This window comes from Brachyhypopomus gauderio, unplaced genomic scaffold, assembly GCF_052324685.1.
Source record: "Brachyhypopomus gauderio isolate BG-103 unplaced genomic scaffold, BGAUD_0.2 sc88, whole genome shotgun sequence".
Lineage (NCBI taxonomy): Eukaryota > Metazoa > Chordata > Actinopteri > Gymnotiformes > Hypopomidae > Brachyhypopomus > Brachyhypopomus gauderio.
In genome coordinates this window covers 1032454-1060086 of record NW_027506909.1, presented here as the reverse complement: position 1 = coordinate 1060086, position 27633 = coordinate 1032454, and the positions used below count along the sequence as shown (strand labels likewise).

Genomic DNA, 27633 nt, shown 5'->3' with positions numbered 1-27633 from the left:
CAGCACCCCCTAAGCCAGGGGTGGGCAATTAATTTTTACAAGGGGCCACATGAGAAACCTGAATTGTGTCAGAGGGCCACACAAATAAAAATGACGTCATTACGGTGGCCCCGCCCACCTCGCACGAACTTCCGCAAACGGTGGAGGCGTTTATACTTGCCGCTTCACATTCTGTGTAGTGTTCTCCGAAACTATGTGTGTTAGTATAAAGAAACACCCCTCAAAAACAATGGAAGGAACATTTACCTGACCAATTTTAATGTTGCTTTTTGTTTCAGATTTGAAAAGTGCTGGAATTTAGGCTAAATACTTGAAAATGTTTGAAATTGTAACTACTTCGTTTCACAACAAATAGCCATCTGAATGAACAGTTTTCTTGTATTACATTAACAAATACGAGCCTCTTGTAATTTCAGGACGAAACATGGGAGAATGTGAAGACTTTAAACAACCATTAAATAATGTGATAAAAAAGCGAATTATTTTGAATCATTTCGAGTATATGTATAATATTTAACTTAAGTTTAACGTGCTGGGAAATATTGAAATGGACCTTGAAAGTGACGTACAAATGCTTTAATTCCACCTTGTAAAGGTGTATGAACCCTGCAAACATGACTTTGTCCATCGCGCTGAGGCGCGGCGTGCGCGCGAAGTTACAAAATTCGAGAGGTGCACGACCTCGCGAATCAACAGCGCGCGAGGCCCTCGCGCACGGGCAGAGCCACCGCGATTACGTCATTTTCGTCGCGCAGACCCCCGTGATGTTCGCGCCGCGTCGGTTTAAACCTAGCTTTAAAGCACTTCTACGGCACTTTCAAGGTCCATTTCAATATTTCCCAGCTGACTCAGGTTCTCTCTAAGCTCGGTTTCTGGAACGGAAAACCCTGAGTTTTCGTTAACTCTGAGTTTACTTACCCGGAATACGCTTTCTGGAATACCCCATGTTCAGTCAGCTATTTGTTGTGAATCGAAATACACTTACAATTTCAAGCATTTTTGAGTACTTTAGCCAACATTCCAGCACTTTTCAAACCTGGAACACAATTCACAATTATAATTTGTCACGTAAATGTTCCGCCGTTCGCGGAGGTTCGTGCAAGGGGTGCGGAGTCGCGTGCTACGTTCTCTCGCGAAAGTATAAATTTTGCCTTAACTTGTCGCTGATCACCTACAGTGTTTCTTGCACAGCTCACACACAAGCACGTACATCCACACGGAATTAACAAAAACGTAGCGCTTACAAAATAAAAGCGTCACAGTTGTATTGCACGCACGACATAGATATTTGTTAAATTTATGATTGACCTCTCGTGGGCCTGACAGGGACGCACAACGGGCCGGATGTGGCCCGCGGGCCGTGGTTTGCCCAGGTCTGCCCTAAGCAAAATACCTTCCCGCGGCTATGGCACGTAGACAAACACTCACCACGAAACAGGACCACGAACGAAGGAGAAAGTAAAGGAGACTGGCGGCTTCCGAAGGGTGGCTGGTCATTCTGTGACAGGTGGGGTGAGCAACTAAAATGGAAACGATCACGCCAAGTCTCAGGGAAAGAGGATGGTTTAATTGAAAGTGCGCAAACCAAACCAACAAACGACCCTCAGGTGAGACGGATCACGGGTCCCGCCCACCTGAGGGACGAACATCACGTGACCAAAACAGGACCGCTGCCGCTGTAGACGGGGGCGACCGGCAGGGCCCCCCCCACAACGTGACAGAGAGTTGGCAACCCTGTATTCTGATAAAGGCAGCGTTACCTGAGTGAATGAATGTAAATGTTTACAGAGTTCCAAGAAACCCTAAAGGACTATTCCCATAAATTCAGATTTTCAGATGCAAAACTGTGTTTTTGATTTTCTGATGTTTTTGTTTGTTTGTTTATTTGTTTCTTTGCTGAAGAGGACACTCTGATCTCTGTTCCTGTAGAGGGCTGGTGTTTGGCAGTTTGTGTGGTCATGTAATAACTTACATTCCCACACAAAAATAGTATTTATCTATTTGTCTTTTATACAGTTTTTTTATACAACCGCTGACTCTACTTTTATGTGACTGGGTAAGCGTGTAAAGGCAGGAAACCTAGAATTCATTTTAAGTTGTTCAAGCATTACAGTTATCCAATCACAGTATTTTTCTCCATGTTTAGCTCTCTGGAAAGTTATAAAAGCAATTTGGTTCTTAATGACAGATACTAAACAGCTAACAAGTGCTCAGCATTCTGAGTTGTCTTAAATACTTCATGTCCAGGCTGAAATATGAAGGAATCAGGCTGAAACCAAACGGACCAGCATGAACTGCAGGTTGGGTGATCAGTAAAGGTGTTTATCAGAACTGCCATCGGTTATTACGAATACCAACTTTTGCTACCAGGTTCGCAAAGAAACAGAATATGAGGATCCATCACAGGGCAGTGAGGGCAGTAGCACTGTCTCAGGACAGAGGGGTAAAACAAGAGTGAAGGTAAAACGGGTGAGAGAGAGAGTAAGCAGGTGCATCTGATCATAGGGAGGCTGTCAGCCTCATGTTGACTTCCATATGACACATTTAGCGTTGGAGTGCAGCTGGAAGTAGCTAGGAGTGTTAAATCATAAGCCTGGTAATGGCATCTTGTCACTATATATCATGGCAAGCAGGGGAAGGAATGTTGGTGAGGTATACCCCATCACTCTCTCTCTCTCTCTCTCTCTCTCTCTCTCTCTCTCTCTCACTCTCTCTATCACAGTCACACACACACACATACACATACACACATGAGAGAGAGAGAGAGAGAGAAATGTGTAGGTTAAGTATTACAGCTATTTCTGAATGAGTATTGGCTATTATTTTAATTAATTATGTAAAAAAATGTGTGTGTGCTCACAGGATTAACATTTGGCTGGAAGTAGCTAGCTGCAATAAGGACACAAAGACTTGAGGCCTAAAGTGGTTTATTACATGATGTAGTTTTATCATGAACAGTAGCAACATGAAGGAAACTGTCACTTAGTGTAATAGTAAATTATACAAGATTTCCTTATCTCTCCATCTTTACACTACACACAGGTTTCCTTACCTCTATTTACTACACTGCACAGCAGTAAATTCTTGGTATTTAAACATATAATGTTTTGAACATAAACTCAATTCAGCTCCCAGGGCCTCAGAATGTAAACATCCACTGTTTTGAATATAGATTGATTTCACTTTCTAGAGTTTCAGAATGTAAACATTTACTGTTTTGTATATAAACTGGCTGGAATATACCAACCCACTGTTGTCATAACTCCACTCTAAACCTGCTAGGCCTTGTAACTCCACCATGACTGTATGTCATTCAAGAGGTAGCTTCAAGGAGCACTAACTACACAAAGAATGGCTGTGAGAGATTATTGTAACAAATGTACCATCATGATTTAAAACATTTAATTCAACATAATGATGTGACACTGACCTAATGACCCTAGCTGTTTTTCCCCTCTAGCTGATGATGCTATTCTGCTTTTGAATATCAGTATTTTTGGAAAACAAATGTTGCTTCTGATTCAGGTAATGAAATGAGACCTTTAAATAATTGCTCACAGGTTCACAATATATGTAACAGCACAATTGACTCTCTATAGTTTATTTAATCTACATCTACACCCCATTAGCTGAGTATAGGTATGTTCGCATAATTGGTTTGCTAGTACTGACAGAACTGGGGTGAAACCCCTTTTTAACAGGCAATTCTCAGAGTTGATCAGCATGTGATGGACTGGTTGTTTTTGCTTTAATCAGTTAGTGCAGCCTTTCTTTGGAAATGTCAGAAAAGAAAGGCCCATTTAATGTAGATAAAAGTAGCAGACCCAATTTCACATGCTGCTCCGATTGGTTTCACCAAATCAATCTGAAAGAGCAGCACACGAGGAGAATCTGACACTCTTCAACTGTGACTCCTCACTCCTCCTGTGACTCCTCACTCCTCAACTGTGACTCCTCACTCCTCCTTTGACTTTCCTGCACTTCTCAGACCACCAAAAGGAGATGCATCCTTTTTGTTCTGCTCTGCGTGAGAGTTTCTTCCAAGTCTCAGGAACATGAAACTTTTTATTTGTAAACGTTAAAGAAATTAAGACTTTTGTCTCGTAAGGATAAGATCGGGCCAAGCTTGGAGACACCTTGTGCTACTTTTTGTTTGTTAATGCATGTTAGTGCTTAGATATATGTGCACATCTGTTGTATTTCATAATATAATAGGCCAACAGCATGAATGGTGCTGGATGTCACGCTACGGTCCCCGAACCCTTCCTTTGGGGCGTGTGTTAGTGTTGTCTGCGTCTATTCGTCTGCGTCTGTGTACCTCCGTGGGTGTGGGTGCGTCTTGTCATTATCCGTCTCACCTGTGGCTCGTCTCGTCATCACGTGGGGTTGATGTGGTCTGTCTATTTAATGTGCGTTCGCGCAGTGTCTTGTGCTCGTCGTTGTCTATGTTACACGTTGCTGTGTTAAATATATGTTCTTCGTGCGCTAGATTGCGCAACTCTCTGTGTAAATAAAAAGTGACGTCTGTGAGAATAAGGACTCCGTGTCTCGTCCGTCTGCCGCCGCCCAGCGTCACACTGGACAGTGTACGTGCAGAGTTTGTATGAAAGGAAACAGACTCCTGCAGCTCTGGCCCGTGTAAACCTCAGCATTAATTTAGCTTCCACTAATTATTGTGTCAATCCTTATGCACAATATCCACAATGTGTCATGTTAAATCATTCACAATTCTGTCATTCACATTCTGTCAGCATTATTGCTTTCAGTGAAATGTAGAAACACAGATTGAACTGGCTGAGTGAGGGAGATACCAACACAAGCATTCTTGATAACACAAGTCATATTAGAGAAGGATTAATGGAAAATATGAAAGTGCTTTTAACATATGTTATTGATTTGTGGGCTTTGAGGTCCTATAGAAATGAAACGTAATTTGTTAATTTTAACAGCATATAGCCTATTCCAGCCAATTCTGAGCTAACGAAATAGCTGTTGAACTGGCTATAGACCTCTTACGCTTATATGAGTCATTTATTCATGTTGCTCCAACGATGCAGTTGTAAACATTTTCTAACTAGATGACTGCTTATTTACTTGGTTATTGTTATTTATGACCTGGTTTAAATTCAGCTTATAGCCATTATTTAATGCAAATGGAGAAAAAAGCAGTTTGCACTCATCCCCCGCCCATACCTTGCCTCTACTGTCATTGGTTACTTTACTAGCTATACTTTATAGCTGCATTTATTACCAGGTTACATTTCCTGTGATGGCAGCACGTCTCTCCTGCACAGCCAGACTGTCACACTTCACCCTGTTCGTCACTTCTTCTGACCATAGGACTACAGCTTAGCAACAGGGCCAGGCTGCACAGCAACAGTTTTACAAAGATGTGAGGCACAACAGTGGCTGTAAGACTGTTTCTATTCAGAGTTGCTGTGAGATTGAGAAGCTAAGCCAAGTTCAAATATTGATAGTGTTTACGGAAGTATTTCTCTTTCTCTTCACTTGCTGCCTGCAAGTGTTCCAAGTGACTTTAGACCTGAACCTGGATCTGTGACCACCAATTTCACATGACGAAAGTTGACATGATATAATTGTTTATTGTGGATTTCCAACTGATCTCAGCATAACTGATCTGAATATAACATAAATATGAATATATGTGTATATAAGTTTGAAGCATTTCAAGTTAATTAAGTTAGTTATGAGGACAGTTTGACATATTATTGTTGATATCTCTACTATTGTAATGGTGTAATTGTAAGAATTGAGGAGATCGTCACAGGTACTTTCTCTGAATAGTTGGTACTGTAAATAATTGGAACTACGAAATTAGTCTTTAAACTTTAGTTTAAAGTCTTTAAAAGTCTTTAAACACGGACGCTATATGTTAAACGTATCAAAAATTACATACAAGAAGTAATATACAATTACATACACTTGCGATATGCATCACAGGCTCTCCAATCATCCTGCTTTAACGTTTGATAAAGGTTTGTGTACAGTAGGCTATATGCGGACAAAATGTTATTCTCTACTGCCACCTGCTGGACAGTAATGGGTTTGGTACATGACTTGATAACATTCGAATCAGAAGTTAAGATTTGTTTAATTAATTTGTGAGAAATTGCCTGAACAAATAGTAAAATGGAGAAAAACAGTAAAAATGCATCCCTACACATAATTTACAACAAGGAGGATTTAAACACAGGGGGCATTGCTATCTACTTATTTAAAGGCCATAAATGACAGTACGTAGTGGTCACTTCTTGGCCAACTGTTGATAACTTCTTTCAAGCAGTCCAGTTTAGATCCAGGGCTTATCAAATCATAGCCTAGTCTAATCAAGTGTAGTATACAACAAGTTAACTCACCAATTAGATTACATCTGGGATATTTTATCAGCACAATTGCAACATAATGTAGGTGTATCTAAGGGAAGTATTTCTAAGAGAACAGGGATTGGTATCTTCAGCATTCCTTACTCACAATGAACTGGCACATACATGGACAATAATTGACCAGCAAAAATGTCAGGTGGCCAATGACTAAACACGCACACTGGGTAGCAGGGAGCGCTGGAGTGCACGTAGTCCAGCACATGTGAAAGGCACCACGTCTCTGTGACATTCGTCACATTGGTGTGCTGGCAGCCAGAGGAAGTGACTCAGGCAAGAAAGCCTAGAGTTTAACAATCTGTTCATTATGACTGCTCAGGGCAAACAATAGAGATAACCCTGTAGCAACATCCACAACAGCGGACATGACCTCTAAACACATCCTATAAACTGTGATAAGGCCGTGTGAGAACTAATTCGTGAAGTCAGTCTTTAGGGACAAAAACATAATCTCCCTAGCTCTACATTAGCAAAACAAGGGTCCAAAAAACAACGCTAAACCTTTTCAGACTGTAAGTTTGGTCATATGCTACCATGGTCTAGAACACAGAATTTCAAATAACACGATTTTTGTGCTGTGGTTAAAAAACAGAATATCAGCTCTAAATATAATTTCCACAAAGACGTGCTAGCTGTTGATAATATATATTCATGGTGATTAATATACAGTGTAACTATGGAACTCAAATAATATAAAAAGGATGTAACAAAATGATTACACATTAGTGATAACTGAATTCACTGATAAATAAGTCACTTTATTTAAATAGACCATAGATGTGTGTGGAAAACTACTCAAATACTATATACACATAATACTATACAGTGCAGTGCGTCCACAGCAAAAAAATATATATATATATTAAAAAAAAAAACACACACAACCATGCTCATAAGTCTTCATATGAATAAATAAGCCATGGATAAATACAATTTCAGGTTCTGTTATAATGAAAATTGCAATAAATTGTGTAAACAAATGTGGCATCACATGACTGGCTTAATCATTTCAGAATAATCTAAACTAAGCAAATACAAAGAGTGAGTAAATGGGTGTGTGAGTGTATGACATGTAGGTGTTAAAGTACAGGTTGGGACAGAGTAATAAGGAACAGTAGTATTGACTTTTTCCTCATTCAGCCCAAACAGGCAGGCTGTAGCCAACACGTAAACAGTTCAAATGTCATTGCTTAAGCTTGAGAAAGGAACAAGCATTGGTTAATGGTGTATTGAAGACATTTCATTAAGGAAAATTAGACCTTCCTCCAATTGTAAGAAGCATCTCCTGTGTTCTCATTTGTATTGTGTTGCCCAAAACATACGTTCGACATGAATCAAAACAGCTCAAATCAATATTTTAAAGACACTCTGTTAGTAGGAAGTTGCATTTAATTTAACATCATGCTGTCACTTTTCTCAGAACAATGTCATATAACTGAAAAAGTAAGGAAAAAAAAGATTCTGTTGAACAGGACACAAGCATTGAAATAGCAACTACACAGGTATTCAGACACTCCTTGCAAATCCATATTATTTGTACTTGTTTATTATGTATCTACTATGTTGAGTGCAAATACTAAATTAGATCATTCACCACCGGTGGTCGTAAATAGGAAACACTCCAAGAAACACACAGCACAGAACTCCAACCTCAAGAATAATTCCCCAAAGAATTGTATAAGACCAGCTTATACCAACCAGCGATACATTTAAATCACAGAAAAAGAAACATGTCAGTCCTTCAAAAAGAAATACTTTAAACTGAGAACCACCAACACGAACATGACACTGGTCTATTGATCATACAAACAAACACAGTAACTAATAAAAACAGAAAATGGCTCAACAATGTCCAGCATTTGTGACCTGGAAGTTTCTGTTGAGGTGGCACTGTGTTGTGATTTATTAATCAAACACCTAAATACTGTTAGCATCAGTCAAGTCTTCATAAGTCTTGCAAGTAAATGGAGGGTTTCTGACTAATATAATATCAGCACTAAAGCTCAGCATCCACTGTGTACCGCTGAGTCCGACTCTTTGAAGAACCTTTCAAACTTGTCCAAGTAGCTCGGGCGCTTTGGAAGGAGGAAGTAATGAGTGGTGCTAACCTTCTTCCCATCCTCCATGATGGGCAGAATACACGGGTTGCGGGAAGCCGGCGAACCCTCACAGTTCTGCCTGAACTGGGCTTTGCTTACGTATTCAGGATTGGGGGCAAAGCTCTGAGTAGGGGGCATCACTCCATTGACATAAATCGGCAGACTCTTGGGACTGGGACTGCGTGGAAGGCTGTAGAAGATGGGCTGTCTTGGCGGGATTTCAGGAGGCTGGTCCAGGTCCTGTTCGCTCGTGCTCATTTTGGGACAAGAGCCCAAGGGGACACGTGGTGGCACCTTGGGCTTCTCCTGGGGACAGCCACCGGCCAGGGGCTCGAGGCCTGCGTTTCGGAGGCCAGGGGGCTTATAGGAGCCAGCAGGGCCGGAGTTGGAGCGGCGTAGTTTGCGCTGGGGACGTTCTTGCGGCTTCAGCCCGTCTCGGACCTGCTCCCTCTCTGCCTTCTGCGCGCTCGCCTTGCCCTGCTCCCGCAGACCGTCGTGGTAGGCGTAGTTGATCTGGCCACAGCCACGGAAACTCCGCCTACCGGGCCTGCCGTAACGCAAGGCTGAGGGTTTGGGGGCTCGCTCGTGCACCAGTAGCTGGCTCTCACTGGTGCTGGAGAAGAACTCCACCTCGCTGTCAGCCTCGTCAGAAGACTGACCCTCCATGTCTGGGAGAGGGGGGAGAGGCTTGGAGATTCTCCCGGACGAATACAAGGGCGTTTGCTCATAAACAGAGAGCTTCTGGAAGGACGGGACGACCTGGTCACCCTCCGGAGGGCTGTGCACAGCGGGGAGGAGGAGCTTTGTTGGATCAGTACTCTTCAGATGCCGACACGGGTGGGTGGGGCTGTGTGAGGAGCATGAACCAAACATCCCACCTAGAAGACATCATAACAAAAATGACCGATGACTAACATTACATACATGCGCACACTCTGATACACCATGTCGGTCAACTATCTGTCAGTTGTCAGTTGAGAACAGTTAGTTCCAATTGCAGCAATCTCTCTCCCTCCCCCTGACAAGTACCTTCAGCCACAATAAAGACCCTGCTACAGGAAATGCTTATCAGTTAGGAAGGTGACAAGCCTGCAGCTTCCCATAAACATCCAAACTTCCTGAGAGCCATCTGCCTCAGAGGCAGTGAACAGACAGTGACCACATTGTGATAGGCTCCCTCCCTCCCTCCAGTGTGCTGACAGAGCAGGGAGAATTCAATAGCGTTCACTTACTTTCAAGGCCCAGTGAGCCCAGGCCATGTTGATGCATTTTTGTAAGGTTGTGGTTTGTGAAGTCAGCATCGAAACAGAAGTACATGCTGTGGAGCACAAATGGGAGATGATTTCAACCTTAATGCTCTGGATGGCCTAAGCAGTTGTTCCCAAAAAAATGTGTATTTATAAAAATAAATTTAAAAAAGTTAAAATAAAAGACTACAATAATACCATGAGAATTACAATGTGTATAATGCGTATATCACACAAAATACACCAATTTGCTTTGCTCGTTTTTATTTTTAAAGAATCAAAATCATACGAATCAGACTCTGCCTAAACATCATACACGTAAAAGGTTTGGATCAAATTAATAATAATAAAAAGCTTTTAAATTTATAATAATAAAAAGCTTTTAAAGTGCTACAAAAGCGGATAATGACTATGGAGACATTTTAACATGCATTTTTCATCCCATTTGATTTTGGCTAACAGTAGAAATCAAACCAAGAAAACGTAGAAATCAAAAACCCTCAAAACATGAATTGATGTTGAATTCAGTGCCCTGTTTGCACTCACCTGTTCATATCGTGATGCTGGTGCCAGCATGATCTGGTTGAAGTCATACTCTAAAAGAGAGAGTTCAGGCCGTCAGACCTGTACACTGCGATTCATAGCACGGCAGCCTCCATATTCCCTCCGGTTCCCTTCACGCTCCACTCTATAAGCATGTGGAAACCTGCAGCAAGTAAAAGGAAAACCAGGGAAGAATTTAACAGTCGCATTTTCCCCCATTTTAAACCACAGGACCTACACCTCAGAAAATGTTTTTTGTATGTGCCTTTGGCTATGTTAGTTGGTCTGCCATTTTTGTAACCGTTTTTTTTTATGTCCATGGGACTTTGTTTGAAGTGGGGCAATTGTCCCCCCCAGGGCAACAATGAGCAGGGCTCATGGGCCCCTTCCCACCCTCCATCCTTTTAGACTCCCACCAACCAGAACCTTCTGAAAATTACAGAGCAGCACCACCCGCTAAAGGCCCCTTTCAACAGGCCCACTGGGAGAGGACTTAAGGAGCTCTGCTGGTCAGAATCACAAGCTGTCTGCCTTACAGACATGAGCCTGCCAATGAATGAATATGACGTGCTCACACACAACAGAAATTTTAAACCAGGTTACACACAGAAACTTTAAACCTGGTTAGCGTTTCTGAAGCATGTTTTACTACAGCAGATTCCCTAACATGTAACATGTAGCCTACACTCTGAGCCCAGAACCAAGATTGTGGTAAAACATACAGAAAGGGCTGGAAGTATTTCGGCATCTACAGAGACATAATTGCTAGTCCAAAAGGCTGTTAGCTTAACTTTAAGTAACAAGCTACACTGAATGTAATTATTCAGTTTGTAACCTTTTCAAACAAACGTCTGTTTAATAAACAGACCTCTTTAAAAGGGAGGAAAAACCATACAACCAAATGTCCTATTTTGTTGCAGAGCATATAAAGCAAAGCAGCTCGAACCTTTTGACAGTTTCATTTGGGTACCGGAATACCAACCACCTCATCCACAAGGCATCCATTACATAAGCACTCTAAACATCGCAAACAAAACCATAATGGATCTGTGAAAAATAAGCAGAAGCATTCAGGAGAAGCAGTTCTGGAATTTAAATGAAATCCAAAATGCAATCAATGGAGTAGCAAGGTAGGGCACATTACGCAACACAGCACAAGCTCAGCTTGGGCTCAGAGTTGCTTCAGCCAGAACTGGGCAAGGCTGAAGCTTACAATCATTAATTCTCCCACTAAACAACCCTATGCACATGAATGGAGCTACTTTTACAGCATGAATAGCCCTTTGTGCCTTTGTGATGAGAAGAATGCCTGTGTATTTTTCAACAGGAAGGAGTTATGCACGAGGTCAGGACAGACAGGAGAGGTATGAATGAGTGGAGAATCAGTTATATAGGTCTGAGAACTACGAGAGTAGTGTCCAATATCATAGCCATCCTACACTAAAACAAATACTGTTGGCCCAAGTCAGCTTGACTCAACATGGGAACCATCAGTTCATTTCATGATTCATTACATATTAAGGTTTTCTTCTAAATCCACAAAGGACACAGGCGCACGCAAAGCGATTATGGCACAATGCCATATGCAAATGTCAGTGGTACGTGTCAAGGCAAAATACAGAAAAGCAGGCTGTCTTTATATCTGGAAAAGCATTTTCGTAATTGTACAAATAATTCTCACAACGAACTAAAATGTACAGAGGGTAGATTTTCACTTATTAAAAAGGCACTAAAACAAAACAAAAAAAAAAACAAATTAACAAATCTCAAACTTAAGCAGTGAATTTTAAAGTGGTCCATCCCTTGGCCTGGTTATTACATTTATAAAATTAGATAGTAATCTACATATTATTACTATAAATTATACTATAATACTACCACACGGTAATTGCAATAACACCGAATCCATCTTCTTACATCCAAAAGCAATTAGACAGCAGGTTCAGAAAAAACAGGATACTAGATACTATACTAGATACTATACTAGACACTATACTAGACACTATACTAGATCGAACTGGATCTATCCTAGTTTAAAATTTAAATGATCATAGTCCTTTAAAATATGCACTTCTAAAAATTATAGTTAAATCACACTACACATTACAATTCATATAGAATACACAAATATTTAGGACGCTTTCATTTGGAATAGCCGATTTAGATTTGAATTCTTGGAAAGTAATTAATAATCATAAACATCCCAATTTACCTGGATATTAGTCTTTCCGTCATGCTCCTTCATCGCACGTTATTTTATCACCCGAGCCGTGCTGAGATGTTCCCCTATCTCAGTGCAGTAAATGATCAACTCAGTGGCTGCGTCCGTCAACAAGCCTCGCGGTTTCAAAGCTCGCATCAATATTTACCCGGAACGATGTACTGAGAAAGTATTATCAGTTTGCTAGCCTACCATCAATAACGTAGCTAGCTGAACACAAGTGCAAACAAAGTAATCTGTGAAAGAAGCTACGGTATATTACATCAGCAGCACATTTATTTCAACTGGTTTTGTCCGATCCAAATGTGTAGCCACGTTAGGCGCCCACACCCACAGATGACAGCTCCCCGCTGTGACTCAGGTGAGACTCATCCTACACGTTACTCATATCGCACATAACATCGATTCAACATTAATACGCCATTAAGTTATATTAAAACCTTTCATATAGTCATACTTATAGCGTTTGTACTAGGTAAACAGGCATTTCAATCACTATTACTCACAAGTTATTTTCTTCTAGTCTTTTTCTCTTTGAAACGTCTCCGTTTCACTGAGACGTCCGCTCTGAAGAATCCTTTCTGTAATACTGTGTTCAAATTGGAACAAAGGAGCGGACAACACACACGTGCAACTGTGACTGAATACGCCACAAATCAACGGAACAATGGAAACAGTTTATACAGCTTTGTGACGCCTTACACGTAGCTCCGCCCCGCCCCTTAAAAGGACGCGATCGTTTACAACAGAGACGTCATTCCACAAGTAAGCGCGCCCGTCTGCTCTTTGGTCATGTTGCGTCACGATTCCTGTGTAACTCCTAAATGAGTAATGAGCAACAGACTATACAATACGTAAGACCACTTTGGCTTCTGTTAAAAATGGACGAGCCGGAGTTTCGTTTTTTTTTATTAAATGACTTAAACAATAACGTTACCGTCAATTTCCTCCATTTGTAGCCTGTATAATTTCATATGAAAATTCTGATAGTTGCACATAATTTTACTGTCGGAACAGTTGTGCAGAACTCCAACACCTCGGATATGCAATGTTTAGTTTTAGTGGCCTACAATAACAAGAGCCACCCACGCACTAAATAATATAAATTTCCTTGATGTAAAAAAGTGAATACGCTTCTGCATTTTAATCACTCCATTTCAGCAGCTGCATCCGGAAGGAGATCGTGGACATGAGCAACTACGTCATCACGTGTAGGCGTAGGAACGTGGGTGTGACGGGGGCGTGATGTGGGCGTGACGGGGGCGGCTCTGTTGAAGGACGCGTTTTCGCAGAAGGTACAAGTCATGTGGCGCTTTTTCATATCGATAGTTTCATGTCAAAATTTTTACCTAAATAATTCTGACAAAAAAGTGTTTAACAGCAATTGTTTCATTGTATCAAAGCTTAGTTGTTGAAAGTGTCACTGTATCAAACATCGACCAGATCTCACAAATAAATAGGAATTACAAGTTGGTAAAAAATCTAAAGCTCTAAGACAAAGAGGCAATGGTAAGTTAAAAAGGAACATCGTGTGTCTGAAGGATTAGAGATGAAAGCTATAAGTATTAGTCAGAGCCAGAATGACCTATGTCAACATGTGTAAATATCCCCTTTTAAGGTCCATGATTGGTTGCTCTCCTATTACCCCAGAGGACTGGAGACAATAGTAGAGTGGGGCTGAAAGCCGTTGGGGTTACGCTCTGGTGGGCTGAACTCCCACGAGGGGGGTCAGCTCACTTCCTGTGCCTGAGGTTCAGTCCCACACACAGCTGCCAGTACCATTGGTCACATATCAACAACCTCATTGAACTGCCATCAAAGACTCACTATTGTCATCAGTCGCTTGTGACGTCTTTTATTTCACTTTCTGCATTGGCTGCTTCTCCTAAAAGTAAGCGTTGTGATTTGTGGATTGTAAGGCATATCGACATAATGCAATGACAGGAAACTCAAAGTAGATTCAAGATGGAAAAATAAGTGAAGTGCAATGATGTCAACAATTTACACTGTTAGCACTTTTGACATGCTTTTGGATCTCACCTGCTTCCTGCAAGGACTATTCTCCATCAGATGGGATTTCTAACCACCTCTCTCTCCCCACTCCTCCCCCCAAAAACATCTTGGGGACACATCAAATCTGGGATATTGGGCCTTTCATGGACGTGCACCAAGTGTGTGGTTAGAATTGTGTGATCCTCTGTAGTGGTAGAGCAACATCTGAAAACCACAAATGACTTCAGCAGCAATGCTGTTTGATTGTTATTTCATGACACAAAATTGATGAAATGCCAAGTAAAACCATACTGAACCAACAAACAGTGGTTCTTTTCTTCCAAATGAGAAGCTCAGAGATCCTTCTTCTCCTTGAGGCAAATTTGGAAATTATAGCAAAAGGACGACATAGAAAGTCAAAGGCTTTCTAATATTAAATGCGCCACTCATTTACTTTCAAGATCAAGAAATCCGAACAGATTGCTAAAGATCTTTTTCTGCTGTGGAGTGAGGTTATACAATCTACCTAGAAACATCACATTATTACTGTATTCATGTCTACTGATATTAAAATGATGAAATACTTAAATACTTAGGTATGCTCTTGTAAGAACCATCCTATGTTTTACTGCATTGTAGAGTATATGTAGAGTGGAGGAACCTGATTGGGCTGTCGAGTAGCTTTTCCTTTCATTGTTCTAACAGGCTGCGATGGCTCAGGGCACCCACCGCATTTTTCCACTGAGTAAGTTCTATTGAGTAAGTGCCAGTCAAGAGTCAAGGGTGGGGTGACACAAACACAGATTGCCCCTGTCACTTCATGGCACCACACTAGTAAGCCTCAGACATGAACAGACCCACACTGACACCCACATGAACGTGCATATATACACCCTCAAGAGGGTGCCATATACAGACAATGAAAAAGATGAAAATTGGTGAGGTAAATGCACTGAAATCTTAAGATGGATTGAAATATTTGTAATTTCATTCATCACATTAAATGATAAAATAAATTTTGAAGTATCTGAATTAGATAAATTCTCAAACTATGTATAAAGCATATATATATATATATATATATATATATATATATATATATATATATATATATATATATATATATATATAAAATACATAGTCTGAGAATTTGAGAATTGATCTATTTCAGATACTTCAAATTTTGTATACATATATATATATATATATATATGAATGACAAAATGTTTAATAACAAAATAACACTCCTAACTTTTTACATGGACCTTGGATGTCCTGTATGGACCCTTGTGCTGAAGGTTTATTCTTTCATGAATACTGGTATAAAAACATCTATTACAAATCTATCCTGAAGGCATACACACTTTTCCCAGGACACTAGAGACAAATTCGTTTAGCTAAATTTGTGGGCAAGGAAGTAGATGAAATTAATGTGGTTTCAGGACAAAAACAAATTACTTAATGGTAAGCAGCAACTATGAAAGTGCAGTTAGGGGCTTAGAAAACAGAGGCATAATTACTGCAGTTTGCCTGGGATACGGCTATAGAAGGATGGGCAACTCAATTGCCTGTGGTCCCAGGCCTCAGAAAGGGTATGAGGTTTGTGCACCCAGCAGGGCTCTTTCCGCAGTGCTTTGTGAGACTAAGGCCAACACATTAATCTACTCCAAAAGTCCTGCTTTCCCAAGGGGATGGAGACCCTGTGGAATACAAAAGACCAAGATACAGAGTAAATATGCACAGCAGAGGCGTGTTCAAGCAGCCTAACATACTCACTACTGCTCAACATCTATGGTTATAGTTTGTAAATGTTGTTTTAAAATGTTTAAATAGCAGTAAACAAACAAAGAAAAAAACAGTTAATTATCTCACTCAGCAAACACCCATTATGCATTTATACACTGAATTTTATATGCAAGTTATTCTAGGAAGCACATGATTTCACACTATTACTATTACAAAGTAGCTATAAAATGGAAGCATGTGTTTGAAATGTGCTGTGTTATATACATCATAAGAGGTTACATTTTACTGGAAAACAGTATTTGAATGTATATCTAAAAAATCAAGAGTAATATTCTCAATTCAGAGAACTACATTAAAATATGTGATTACAAAATATTTGAATCAGTTCAAATTTTGGGAAACATTTCAAACCTGTTTCTAGACAGTTCAAAGGAAAAGAGTTTAAAGAAAAATTTAAAGAAACTGCTTGCAAATTCTCAAATTAAACAAAACTGCTCGAGTGTTTCATATATGCTTTTAGTGTAGCTTTGCCCACAGTGCTCATCATGATTTGAATGTTTTCATCATTGTTCAAGGCCGGGGCAGATAAACCAGTGTGTGTGAAGGAGTGCTTAGTCATGTGGAGAGCATCCGGTGTAAGTGCAGAAACAGTGGCCAGGAAACATGTGGATTTAGACACGCACATTCCTACCCGGATCACTACCAGGAGTTTGTTTTGGACTCCAGAGTGACTGTTGCTGCCCCCTCTTCCCACCCTGTGCTCTCCTCATGGGCTACATCCTGTGACTCACAGGGCCTTGCAAGCCAGACTTTACTGTAACACTTTTCTTGTTTTCATCACATACATATGGAAGTCCTTTTTTAATGAATCACGTTGTTTTACACGACATGATGAAACTATGTTGCTGTTGTTCCTTGTTACTCCATGCAACAAACACGCATGGATTTCATTCATGATCTAACTGAAAAAGCTGAATGAACACAGATGGAGTTAATTAAAGAAAACACGAGGGAGCTCCTCCCTCAGTAGTTAATGACTAATGTGGTAAAGAGGAAAAACCTTTTCCTAAAAGGTTGTGTTCTTGATGACATACACAGAGGACACATCAATGAATGTGCATGTCAGGGAGCCCAAATGCAAATGTGTAACCTGTAAGTGGGCAAACCAGTAAGACAGTTGATTACCTCAACTGACATTACCATTACTATAACTGCCCTCACAGAGAAGGAAGAACATGTCATGTGGCTTCACTGTAAAAACATCGTACCTTTGGTTATAAGGCAGACACTCTGCACTTAAATAATTTTTTGTTTTAATTGTCAACATTTCAAAGTAATCTATTCAAAGTTAGAATTTAAACCTATTTGCTAGGCTTACCAAATGTACAACTAAATCTTATGTAAAGCAATAAAACATTTTTCCTGAATTAACTGACCTAGTACAGACTGAAGGGACTTAATAAGGGTTAATAAGCCCTGATGTCAATGTAATGTCATGTTAATTGCATATTTAACTATAACTATAACTATACTATACTATATACTATACTATACTATATACTACTATAACTATAATATATACTATGACTATAGATAATCTATACCAGCAATTCCTTTTAGCACTTGAAAAGATAGATAGATGAAAGATAGTGGTAAGTTAGCAGATACAGTATATTGCTAAAAGTATTCGCTCACCTTCCTTGACTCACATATGAGCTTAAGTAACATCCCATTGCTAATCCATAGGGTTCAATATGACGTTTGTCCACCCTTTGCAACTAGAACAGCTTCAACTCCTCTGGGAAGGCTGTCCACAAGGTTTAGGAGTATGTTTATGGAGATTTTTGACCATTCTTCCAGAAGTGCACTTGTGAGGTCACATACTGATGATGGACGAAAAGGTCTGGCTCTCAGTATCTGCTCTAATTCATCCCAAAGGTGTTCTATCAGGTTGAGGTCAGGACTTTGTGCAGGCCAGTCAAGTTCATCCACACCAGACTCTGCCATCCATGTCTTTATGGACCTTGTTTTGTACACTGGTGCACAGTCATGTTGGAAGAGGAAGGGGCCAGCTCCAAACTGTTCCCACAAAGTTGGGAGCATGGAATTGTCCAAAATGTCTTGGTATGCTAAAGCATTCAGAGTTCCTTTCACTGGAACTAAGAGGCCAAGCCCAACTCCTGAAAAACAACTCCACACCATAATCCCCCTCCACCAAATTTTACACTTGCCACAATGCAGTCAGACAAGTACTGTTCTCCTGGCAACCACCAAATCCAAACTCGTCCATCAGGTTGCCAGATGGAGAAGCGCAATTAGTCACTCCAAAGAAAGCTTTACACCAGTACAACCGATGCTTTGCATTGCACTTGGTGATGTGTGGCTTGGAAGCAGCTGCTCGACCATGGAACCCCATTCCATGAAGCTCTCTGCACATTGTTCTTGATCTAATCTGAAGGCTATCAATCAATCAATGAATCAAATTTTATTTATATAGCGCTTTTTACAACAGTTGTTGTCACAAAGCAGCTTTACAAGTGCAGAGTCCTAGCCCCCAGTGAGCAAGCCAAAGGCGACAGTGGCAAGGAAAAACTCCCTAGTTTTTTGCATGAGGAAGAAACCTTGAGAGGAACCAAGACTCAGGGGGGGAACCCATCCTCCTCTGGCCGACACCGGTCACCATGACAACAACAACAATTTAGACAGAAAGAAGAGAAAGAAAAGGAAAAATATGTAATAATGTCCATCATGATGTATGCATCCGGTTAGGCAGGAGGTGGCTGGCCCAGGATGGATCGCTGGTCTCCTCATCTCATTATTCCTCAAGCAGGCGGGCAGCCATGTGGAGAAATGAAACAGGGAAAATTAGCTCTGTATGAGGACATATACAGGACAGGTAAAATTATAAACATTTCCGGAGTGTGGCAGCAACTCCGGCATTTAGTTAAATTATTACAGCCTAGCTAAAAAGGCAGAACCAGAAGGTAACATAGGCTTGGGGGCATTCTGAGACAATGGCATCCGTCCACTGCACTGTCAACAAACTTGAGTGACCACGAGCAGTGACAGGACGACAGCACCAGCGCCCCAGTCTACCATAAAACCCTTCGCCTGTGAACCCCTGGATCTGTACCTTTATCTAAGGGGGATATTAATTATCAAATGCTAAACTAAATAAGTAGGTTTTCAACCTAGACTTAAAGATTGTGACTGTGTCGGAGTCCCGGACGCATTTAGGAAGATTATTCCAAAGCTGGGGGGCCTTACAAGAAAAGGCTCTTCCCCCTGCTGTTACCTTATTAATTTTTGGAACTAATAAAAGACCAGCACCCTGTGATCTTAGTGGGCGTGGGGGTTCGTAATAGGAAATAAGTTCCTGAAGGTACTCAGGAGCAAGCCCGTGCAATGCTTTATAAGTTAATAAAAGAATTTTAAAGTCAATACGGAATTTAACTGGGAGCCAATGCAGGGCTGATAGGACTGGACTGATATGCTGAAATTTTCTAGTTCTGGTCAGAACCCTGGCTGCGGCATTTTGAACTATTTGAAGTTTATTTAGATTCCTATTTGAACATCCTGATGTCACGTTGAGGACCCCGGCCCCTCCCTTTTGGGCGTGTGTAAACGTTGTCCACGTGCTTTGTCTGCGTCTGCGGAACTCTGTGGTGAAGGCTATGTTGTGTGAATAATGTGTCTCACCTGTGAATCGTCTCGTAATCACATGGGGCTAATGTGGTCTGTCTATTTAATGTGCGCTCGCGCAGTGTCCTGTGCTCGTCGTTGTCTATAGTCTACACGTTTCTGTGAGTACGTTATATGTTCTTCGTGCGCTATTGCGCAATCTTTGTGTGGACGAAATAAAGTGACGTCTGTAGCAAGGATTCCGTGTCTCGTCCTTCGCTCCACCCCGTTCGTCACACCTGACAGTAGTGCATTGCAGTAGTCTAATCTAGAGCTAACAAAGGCTTGCACCAATTTTTCCGCATCATCCTGTGATAATGCATTTCTTAATTTAGCAATGTTACGGAGATGTAGAAAAGCTATCCTAGTAGTATTATCTATGTATTTATCAAATGATAGGTCAGAGTTGAGTATGACGCCTAGGTTTTTGGCTACTGTGCCAGGTGTAATGGGGTAGCCTGCGAGATTATGCATTAGATCTGGAATTTTCTGTTTTGAGGCCTTAGGGCCCAGAAGGAGAACTTCTGTTTTGTCCTCATTAAGTTGGAGGAAGTTTAGAGACATCCAGCATTTAATATCTCTTACACAGGCCTCAATTTTTCTTAAACTGAGTTTGTCATCAGGTTTGGCTGATATGTAAAGTTGAGTGTCATCTGCATAGCAGTGAAAATTGACACCATGTTTGTTTATAACTGTGCCCAATGGTAGCATATAGGGCTTGCGGGACCCTATATTTAACTTTTGTACGTTTGGATGGAATATTATTGAGCTCTACAAACTGATAGCGATTTGTTAATGTAATGATTCACGGGGGCGGGTGTGACGCAATTGCAAGAAAGATAATTTATTAAACAGAACAGAAACCAAAGGGGACCAGAGAGAATAACCAAGGGTAGAAGAAGACACACTAGATCGAACATAACACTATAAACACGGCGACTAAGTAACGTACTTTACAAAACACTAATGAACACAATACTAGAAATATTCGAACATAAACACACTATGAGGAAAGGCTCCGAAATGAAAAGGACTCCTTTACATATGACAACAGACGAACTAACAACTCAAAGGCATGACAACAACAATATAAACAGGACAGAAAAAAAGCTGGAAAACAAAACTAAACGCACAGGGATAACTCTACGAACCAAGGGGCAAAACGAAGGCTACGACAAGGTTTAACTGCAAAAGAGAAAACTGGTAGACGGGAACAACAACAAACGAGGAAACTAAAACAGAGAGACAGGGAGGCGGGGTACAAAATACTAGGGAAGACCTAACTAACCAGGAACAACTAAATGAATAAGCAAAGACACAAGAGAATACAACAGGGAAGACAGAGCCAGGACTAACCATACCAACACACGGGGAACGAAGGAACGACACAGGTTACAGAGCATGGAGGTGAGCAAGGCGGACAATACAAACAAAGACCGACACGGGAGTGAAACACCACGGGGATTAAATACACTGAAACAAGGGAGGTAAACGAGACTCAGGTGTGTGCACTAACGATAAGGGCGTGATAGACAGAGGGAGGAACGAATGGGAGCGGGGAGCTAGGCAGGACCAGGGAGGAGGGAGGGGCTGGACGTGACAGTTAAGTAAGAATGAAACCATGAAAGGGCTGTGCCAGAGACTCCAACCCAGCGTTCTAACCTTTCTAGCAAGATCCTATGATCAATTGTGTCGAAAGCTGCACTAAGATCAAGAAGCACTAACAGCGATACATAACCTTGATCTGAAGCAAGGAGGAGGTCATTTGTTACTTTAACTAATGCTGTTTCAGTACTGTGATGGGGCCTAAAACCAGATTGGAACTTTTCAAATATGTGATGCCTATGCAGATATAGGCATAATTGCTGGGCAACAGCTTTTTCTATGATCTTAGATATAAATGATGTGTTGGAAATGGGTCTATAATTAGATAGTACAGTAGGATCAAGATTTGGTTTCTTAATCAGAGGTTTAATAACTGCTAATTTACATGATTTGGGCATGTGACCTATTGTAATGGATGAGTTAACTATAGTTAGAAGAGGTTCAGTTACCGCTGGTAATACCTTTTTTTTAATAACTTTGATGGAACCGAGTCTAGTGTGCAGGTAGCACAATTTAAGGAAGAAATTATTTTCTCTAATTCTGATTGTGGGAGTGGATGAAAAGCATCAAGTTTTTCTCCCAGTATGCGATTGAAATTGATGTCAACCAAACCAGATGACATACCAGTTGTATTGCTAATAGAAGGTTAGCTATATGAAGTTTGAATGTCTGGAGTGATTGACTCTGCAGAAAGTTGGCGACCACTTTGAACTATATGCGCTTCAGCATCTGCTGACCTGCTCCGTCAGTTTACGTGGCCTACCACGTCATGGCCGAGTTGCATTCCCAAACACTTCCATTTTCTTATAATACAGCTGACAGTTGATCGTGGAATATTTAGGAGCAAGGATATTTCACGACTGGATTTGTTGCACAGCTCCACACTGGAATTACCTGAGCTCCTGAGAGTCTGCATGCCTAGGTGCTTAAGTCTATACACCTGTGGCCATGGTGAATCCGATCATTTGGATGGGTGAACGAATACTTAGTAGTGTTGTCAGAAAAATCGATATATCGATATGTATCGATACTGAACATTCTGAAACGGTACAATACTCGTTTCTCTTAAGTATCAATCTTTTTATCTTTTTACATAAAATGCGCTTTCGTTTGACCCACCCAAGCTGCTGTAATGCACAGGATAGTTTGTAATGCTAAAATGGCAGCTAAAGCAAACGCAGTGCTGTTGGATTCGAAGCAGATACAGATGGAAAACCGAAGGACATGAACAAGCAAGTTTGCAAGCGGTGCTTTTGGAACATTTCAACGAAGGGTGCTAAAGCCTGTTTGGGTGACCATAGCGCTCGACTCCGCCCTTCCGAAACTATATGTGGTAGTATAAAAGAAACACCCCTCAACAACAGGGGAATGAACACTTACCTGACAAATTTTAATGCTGCTTTGTGTTTCAGGTTTGAAAAGTGCTAGAATGTAGGCTAAAGTACTTGAAAATGTTTGAAATTGTAACTACTTCATTTCACAACAAATAGCTGTCCGACTGAACAGTTCTCTTGTATTACGTTAACAAATATGAGCCTCTTGTAATTCCAGGACGAAACATAAGAGAACGTGAAGACGTTAAGATTGGGCGTTTTGAAAATAAATGGAGGATGGTCTTCTTCCTCATCATCCTCTTCCTCCTCCCCACCGTAGTCTACGGTGGGCGTGGAACACACGGAAGGAGGGTAGCTGTCGTACTCCTCTGAGTCCTCCTCCCCAAACTCCTCCTCTGGGGTAGACGCGGTGGCGCTCATAACACAGGCGCCTACTCTCAGAGGCGAGAGGGCGCGGGAAGGAGAGGGATGTCGCTCTCGCCACATCCGTACCACTCCCTGGTGGTACTCCTCCTTCAGCTCGGGAACAGTGGTCTCCCGAACCGCGCACAGCATGTAGGCACACACCGGGTTCGACTCCAGCTGCTCCAGCGTCGGCGTGGCTACGCGGCACTGGGGGGAGGAAGATGCACAGGAGTGCCGTTTACTGGGGCACTTGCCCTTCTTTGGCCAGGTGGTGTAGCCTGGCATTGTGTCTCATAACGGCTCGTCGGTCTGTGACGTGCGGGCAGGGTGAAGTGTGAGACACTGAATCCTTGCTTCACAGAAGGTCACTTATATTTATTTATACAAATAGCGCAGGAAGCGCACGAAGAACACGTAACACGTACACACAACGTGTAGACTCAGACAATGACGAGCACAGGACACTGCGCAAACGCACATTAAATAGACAAACCACATAAGCCCCGCGTGATTACGAGACGAGCCACAGGTGAGACGGATTATCACAAGACGTAACCGCACCCACGGAGATCCACAGACGCAGACGAGTAGACGCAGACAACGTAAACACACGCCCAAAAGGGAGGGGTCAGGGACCGACAGTTTCAAACTAAAATTGTAATACATCCATTGCCAGTTCATCAGTACGTCTTCATATATTTAAAATTGCATTCTTAAATTATATACTTAACATTTCAAAATCAAAATTTGAACTGTTTTACTGAGTCTAAAATGCTTCAGTTTGGATACGTCATTTTAGCTGTTCTAAGCGGCCTTTAACTAGCTAGACGCCAGTCATAGTTAGCCAACCAGGGCTCTCAAGTTTTGGATTCACGTCAGAGTGTGAGAGTTGTTGACGGGGGGTGGCGAACGTGAGTTGTTGAGCGGGGGGGTTGGGGTTTGTATATCGCGATCGATCGCAAGTGGAGGGCGACATAGATATGGATCGGAGGTAAATAAACTAGATTTTTTTTCTTGCTGTGTGAAATCAGAAGTGTGGCGTGTGAGCGTGTGAAGACGGTCAAATGCGTGTGTCACACTCTCAATGCGTGAGACTTGAGAGCCCTGTAGCCAACTATTTTTTTAACCTAAATTATTACTCCCCAGGTTTCACGAGTTTCGTTACTGTTTAAATTCTGTGTTTTGAGATTGTAGTTATTGTTTAAAGGTAATACAAATAAATAAATCTTTAAATGTATTTTAACTAGCAAACGTAACTTAGCTTTACAGTGTAACAGCTAGCTAGTTAGTTTAGGTTGTACTTGTCGAATTATTCTAACGGTTTACAAGCATAAAACTAGCTGGCTAGTTATTGTAGCGTCGCAAGGGTGTTATTGTTGTTGTTCTGTGATTGGGCGGGTATAGTAAGGGGGCGGAGTATCCGCGACTCCCATGATGTTCTGTGAGTTACATGTTCGGACCCTCAGTCCCTGATGTTCAGTAGGAGTGTAGGAGTGCGTGTGTGTGTACTGTGGTGTGTGCTTGGTGCAACTGAAAGAGCAAAGCTTGGTGCGTCCTCAGTGCAGCCTAAAAGAGCAAAAAGACTGCATTGTTGATTTTCCCAAATAAACGACACGAAAATGAGCTACCCGCATCCGACCTCCTTCTTGGCTTCGTCACATTGGTGTCAGAAGTGGGATAGGCGCACCTCTCCGGCCGGAGAGATCCAACGCGCCCTAGACGAAGTCGCGGAAGAGATTAAAGCGGAAGAGTGCCGGAGGCAAGGCGGCACCCCCCGGGTGAAGAGATCTCGCGAACCTGCCGGTGTGGCCCCCGAGACCCAGCACGACAGTCGGCGCGAAGAAGACGGCGCTACCCGGTTCGCTCGCGACGGCGACGGCAGCAACCAAGTCTATGCTACCCCACCCCCATCACGCCTCCCTCGTTTCAACGGCGATGTGCAGTGGGAGTGCTACGAGGCGCAACTCAACGCAGCGGCACGGCATTACCGATGGCCGGCGGATGAGACGGCGTTACAACTGAGCCTCGCCCTGGAGGGCAAAGCACTCCAGGTGCTGATTGATCTCCCGGCATACCAACACGGCAACCTAGTCGCGCTGAAGGCAGCGCTCTGCCGGCGATTCAGCCAGACACCACCCACCGAGCAGCAGCGACTAGCATTGAGAGCGAGGAAGCAACATCGTGGCGAAAGGTTAGGTGTGCTGGCAGTCGAGCTACAGACGCTGGCTCACCAAGCATACCCGCAGTTTTCCGAAGACGTGCTACACGAGCTGACGCTCGAGGCATTTATCAATGCCGTCACACCCGACCGGCTGCAACAACACTTGCGGCTGACGGCGCCGTTGACGCTGGACGAGGCGGTCAGAGAAGCCGAATGCGTCGAGCCGATCCTCTCCACCTCTTCTCCCCAAGCAGTGTGCCGTGCGGCTGAGGTCGAAGAAGACGGCGGACAGAGGACAACGCGAGACGGCGGACTGGTGTGCTGGCGGTGTCGGAAGCGCGGCCACCGAGCACGCGACTGCGAGGAGGTGCTGCCGGCGGGAAACGGCGACGGGGCCAGTCAGTGAGGGGTGACCGGGTCCCGAAAAAGTCCACCCTCGACGTCGAGTTCGTAGCTGGCCGGCTGGGAAAGCGTGACGGCTTGTGGCTCCGATGTGAGGTGGGTGGACACACACTCTCTGCGCTAATCAATACTGGTTCCACTGTGTCCATTATTAGGCCCGGTGTGGTGCGAAACAGCCACAGCAGCAACGAGACGGCGAGGTTGCGGTCCATCACCGGGCAGGTCGTCACCATCAGCGGCAAACAGCAGCTGTCGGTACGGATGGGGAAGAAGAGGTTCTACCATGAGTTCTGGTTGGCGGCTGTGGAGGAGGAGTGCATATTCGGTCTCGATCTGCTGGCGGCGATTGGAGCCAAGGTGTGCACATTATGTCCAGCCCTCGAGATTGGAGCTGAGACGGTGCCACTGTGGGGGCGACGCGACGAGGCCTCGGACCAACTGAGCGATGACACCGGCCGGTGTCAATGCACGGCTCGCAAAGGGGAAGTCCCACCGTCCGGAGGAGCTGAACACGCAGCGCCGGGTGGTGGCGAGGACCCCGATGCGAGCCGAGCAACACGGCAGCACTCTCGGGCTGGACTCCGCTCGCTCAGAGGAGCTGAACACGCAGAGCTGAGTGAGCGGGAGAAGGCTTGAGACGCTGACGGCAGCGCACCTGAGCGACGAAGCGACGACCACAGCTCAACTAAAAGAGCAATACATGAGCTGTGGTCGACGAGCTGCGAGGGACTAGACACTGTACAACGGCGACATCTGTGGGGACTTCTCCACGAGTTCGCAGACATCTTCGCAGCAGACGAATCCGAGTGCACCAGAACGAACATGGTAGAACACCGCATCAACACGGGCAACGCTGCGCCAATCAAACTGCGACCACATCGGCTGCCATGGTCGAAACGACAAATCGCCGAGCAAAAGATAGAAGAAATGGCTCAAGCGGGTGTCATCGAACCGTCCAGTAGTCCGTGGGCTGCACCAGTGGTGCTTGTGAAAAAGAAGACTGGTGACTGGCGGTTCTGTGTAGACTATCGGCGACTTAACGCCGTGACGAAGGTGGACTCGTACCCGCTACCCCCGCATCGACGACACGTTTGACCGACTTGCGGGTGCGTGATGGTTCAGCTCGCTAGACCTCCGCAGCGGCTACTGGCAAGTAGCGCTGGCGGCTGAGGCGCGGGAGAAGACGGCATTCACCATGGGAGGAGGTTTGTGGCAGTTCCGAGTCATGCCATTCGGTCTGTGCAACGCTCCAGCGACATTTGAACGGCTCATGGAATGCGTGCTCGCAGAGGTGCCGAAAGACCGGTGTGTGGTGTACCTAGACGATGTGTTAGTGCATGCCCCGGATTTTGACGAAGCTCTTAAACGTCTGAGACAAGTGTTTGAGGCTGTCCGTGCTGCAAAGTTAAAACTGCACCCCAAGAAGTGTAACCTCATGCAGCGGAGGGTAACGTTCCTCGGTCATGTCGTCACGGCAGACGGCGTGACTACGGACCCAGCGAAAGTCGACGCTGTTCAACGCTGGCCGACTCCGGCGAACTTGGAACAACTGAGAAGCTTCTTAGGACTAGCCTCATACTACAGATGTTTCATTTGTGGCTTTGCAACACAGGCAGCCCCACTCCACCGGCTGACAGAAAAGAAGGTGAAGTTTATGTGGAGTGAGGAACAGGAATCCGCATTCGAATCTCTTCACGCAGCGCTGGTTTCTGCACCGGTACTGACGCTCCCACAGTTTGGCTGCCCGTTCATCCTAGACACCGACGCGAGCGGCTTCGGCATCGGAGCGGTGTTGT

The 27633-nt window shown here is 43.2% G+C and overlaps 1 protein-coding gene and 1 long non-coding RNA gene across 4 annotated transcripts; one reads left to right on the top strand and one right to left on the bottom strand.

The window, feature by feature from the left end:
• Positions 1-7665: 7665 nt before the first annotated feature.
• On the bottom strand, positions 7666-13167 carry errfi1b (ERBB receptor feedback inhibitor 1b). 3 transcript variants are annotated; one of them, XM_076991967.1, is made up of 5 exons: positions 13018-13152; positions 12503-12580; positions 10294-10453; positions 9733-9818; positions 7666-9378 (listed from the first exon to the last, which is right to left on the bottom strand). In XM_076991967.1, the coding sequence occupies exons 3-5, from the start codon at positions 10338-10340 to the stop codon at positions 8405-8407; spliced, it is 1107 nt and encodes a 368-aa protein (XP_076848082.1). In that variant the 5' UTR covers positions 10341-10453; positions 12503-12580; positions 13018-13152; the 3' UTR covers positions 7666-8404. The 3 variants fall into 3 exon arrangements, with proteins under 3 accessions (XP_076848082.1, XP_076848083.1, XP_076848081.1); XM_076991968.1 differs by having other exon boundaries at positions 12503-12576; XM_076991966.1 differs by lacking the exon at positions 12503-12580 and having other exon boundaries at positions 13018-13167.
• Positions 13146-14721, top strand: LOC143493506 (uncharacterized). Its single transcript, XR_013125483.1, has 2 exons — positions 13146-13276; positions 13673-14721. It is a non-coding gene; the product is annotated as an uncharacterized LOC143493506 (long non-coding RNA).
• Positions 14722-27633: the final 12912 nt, after the last annotated feature.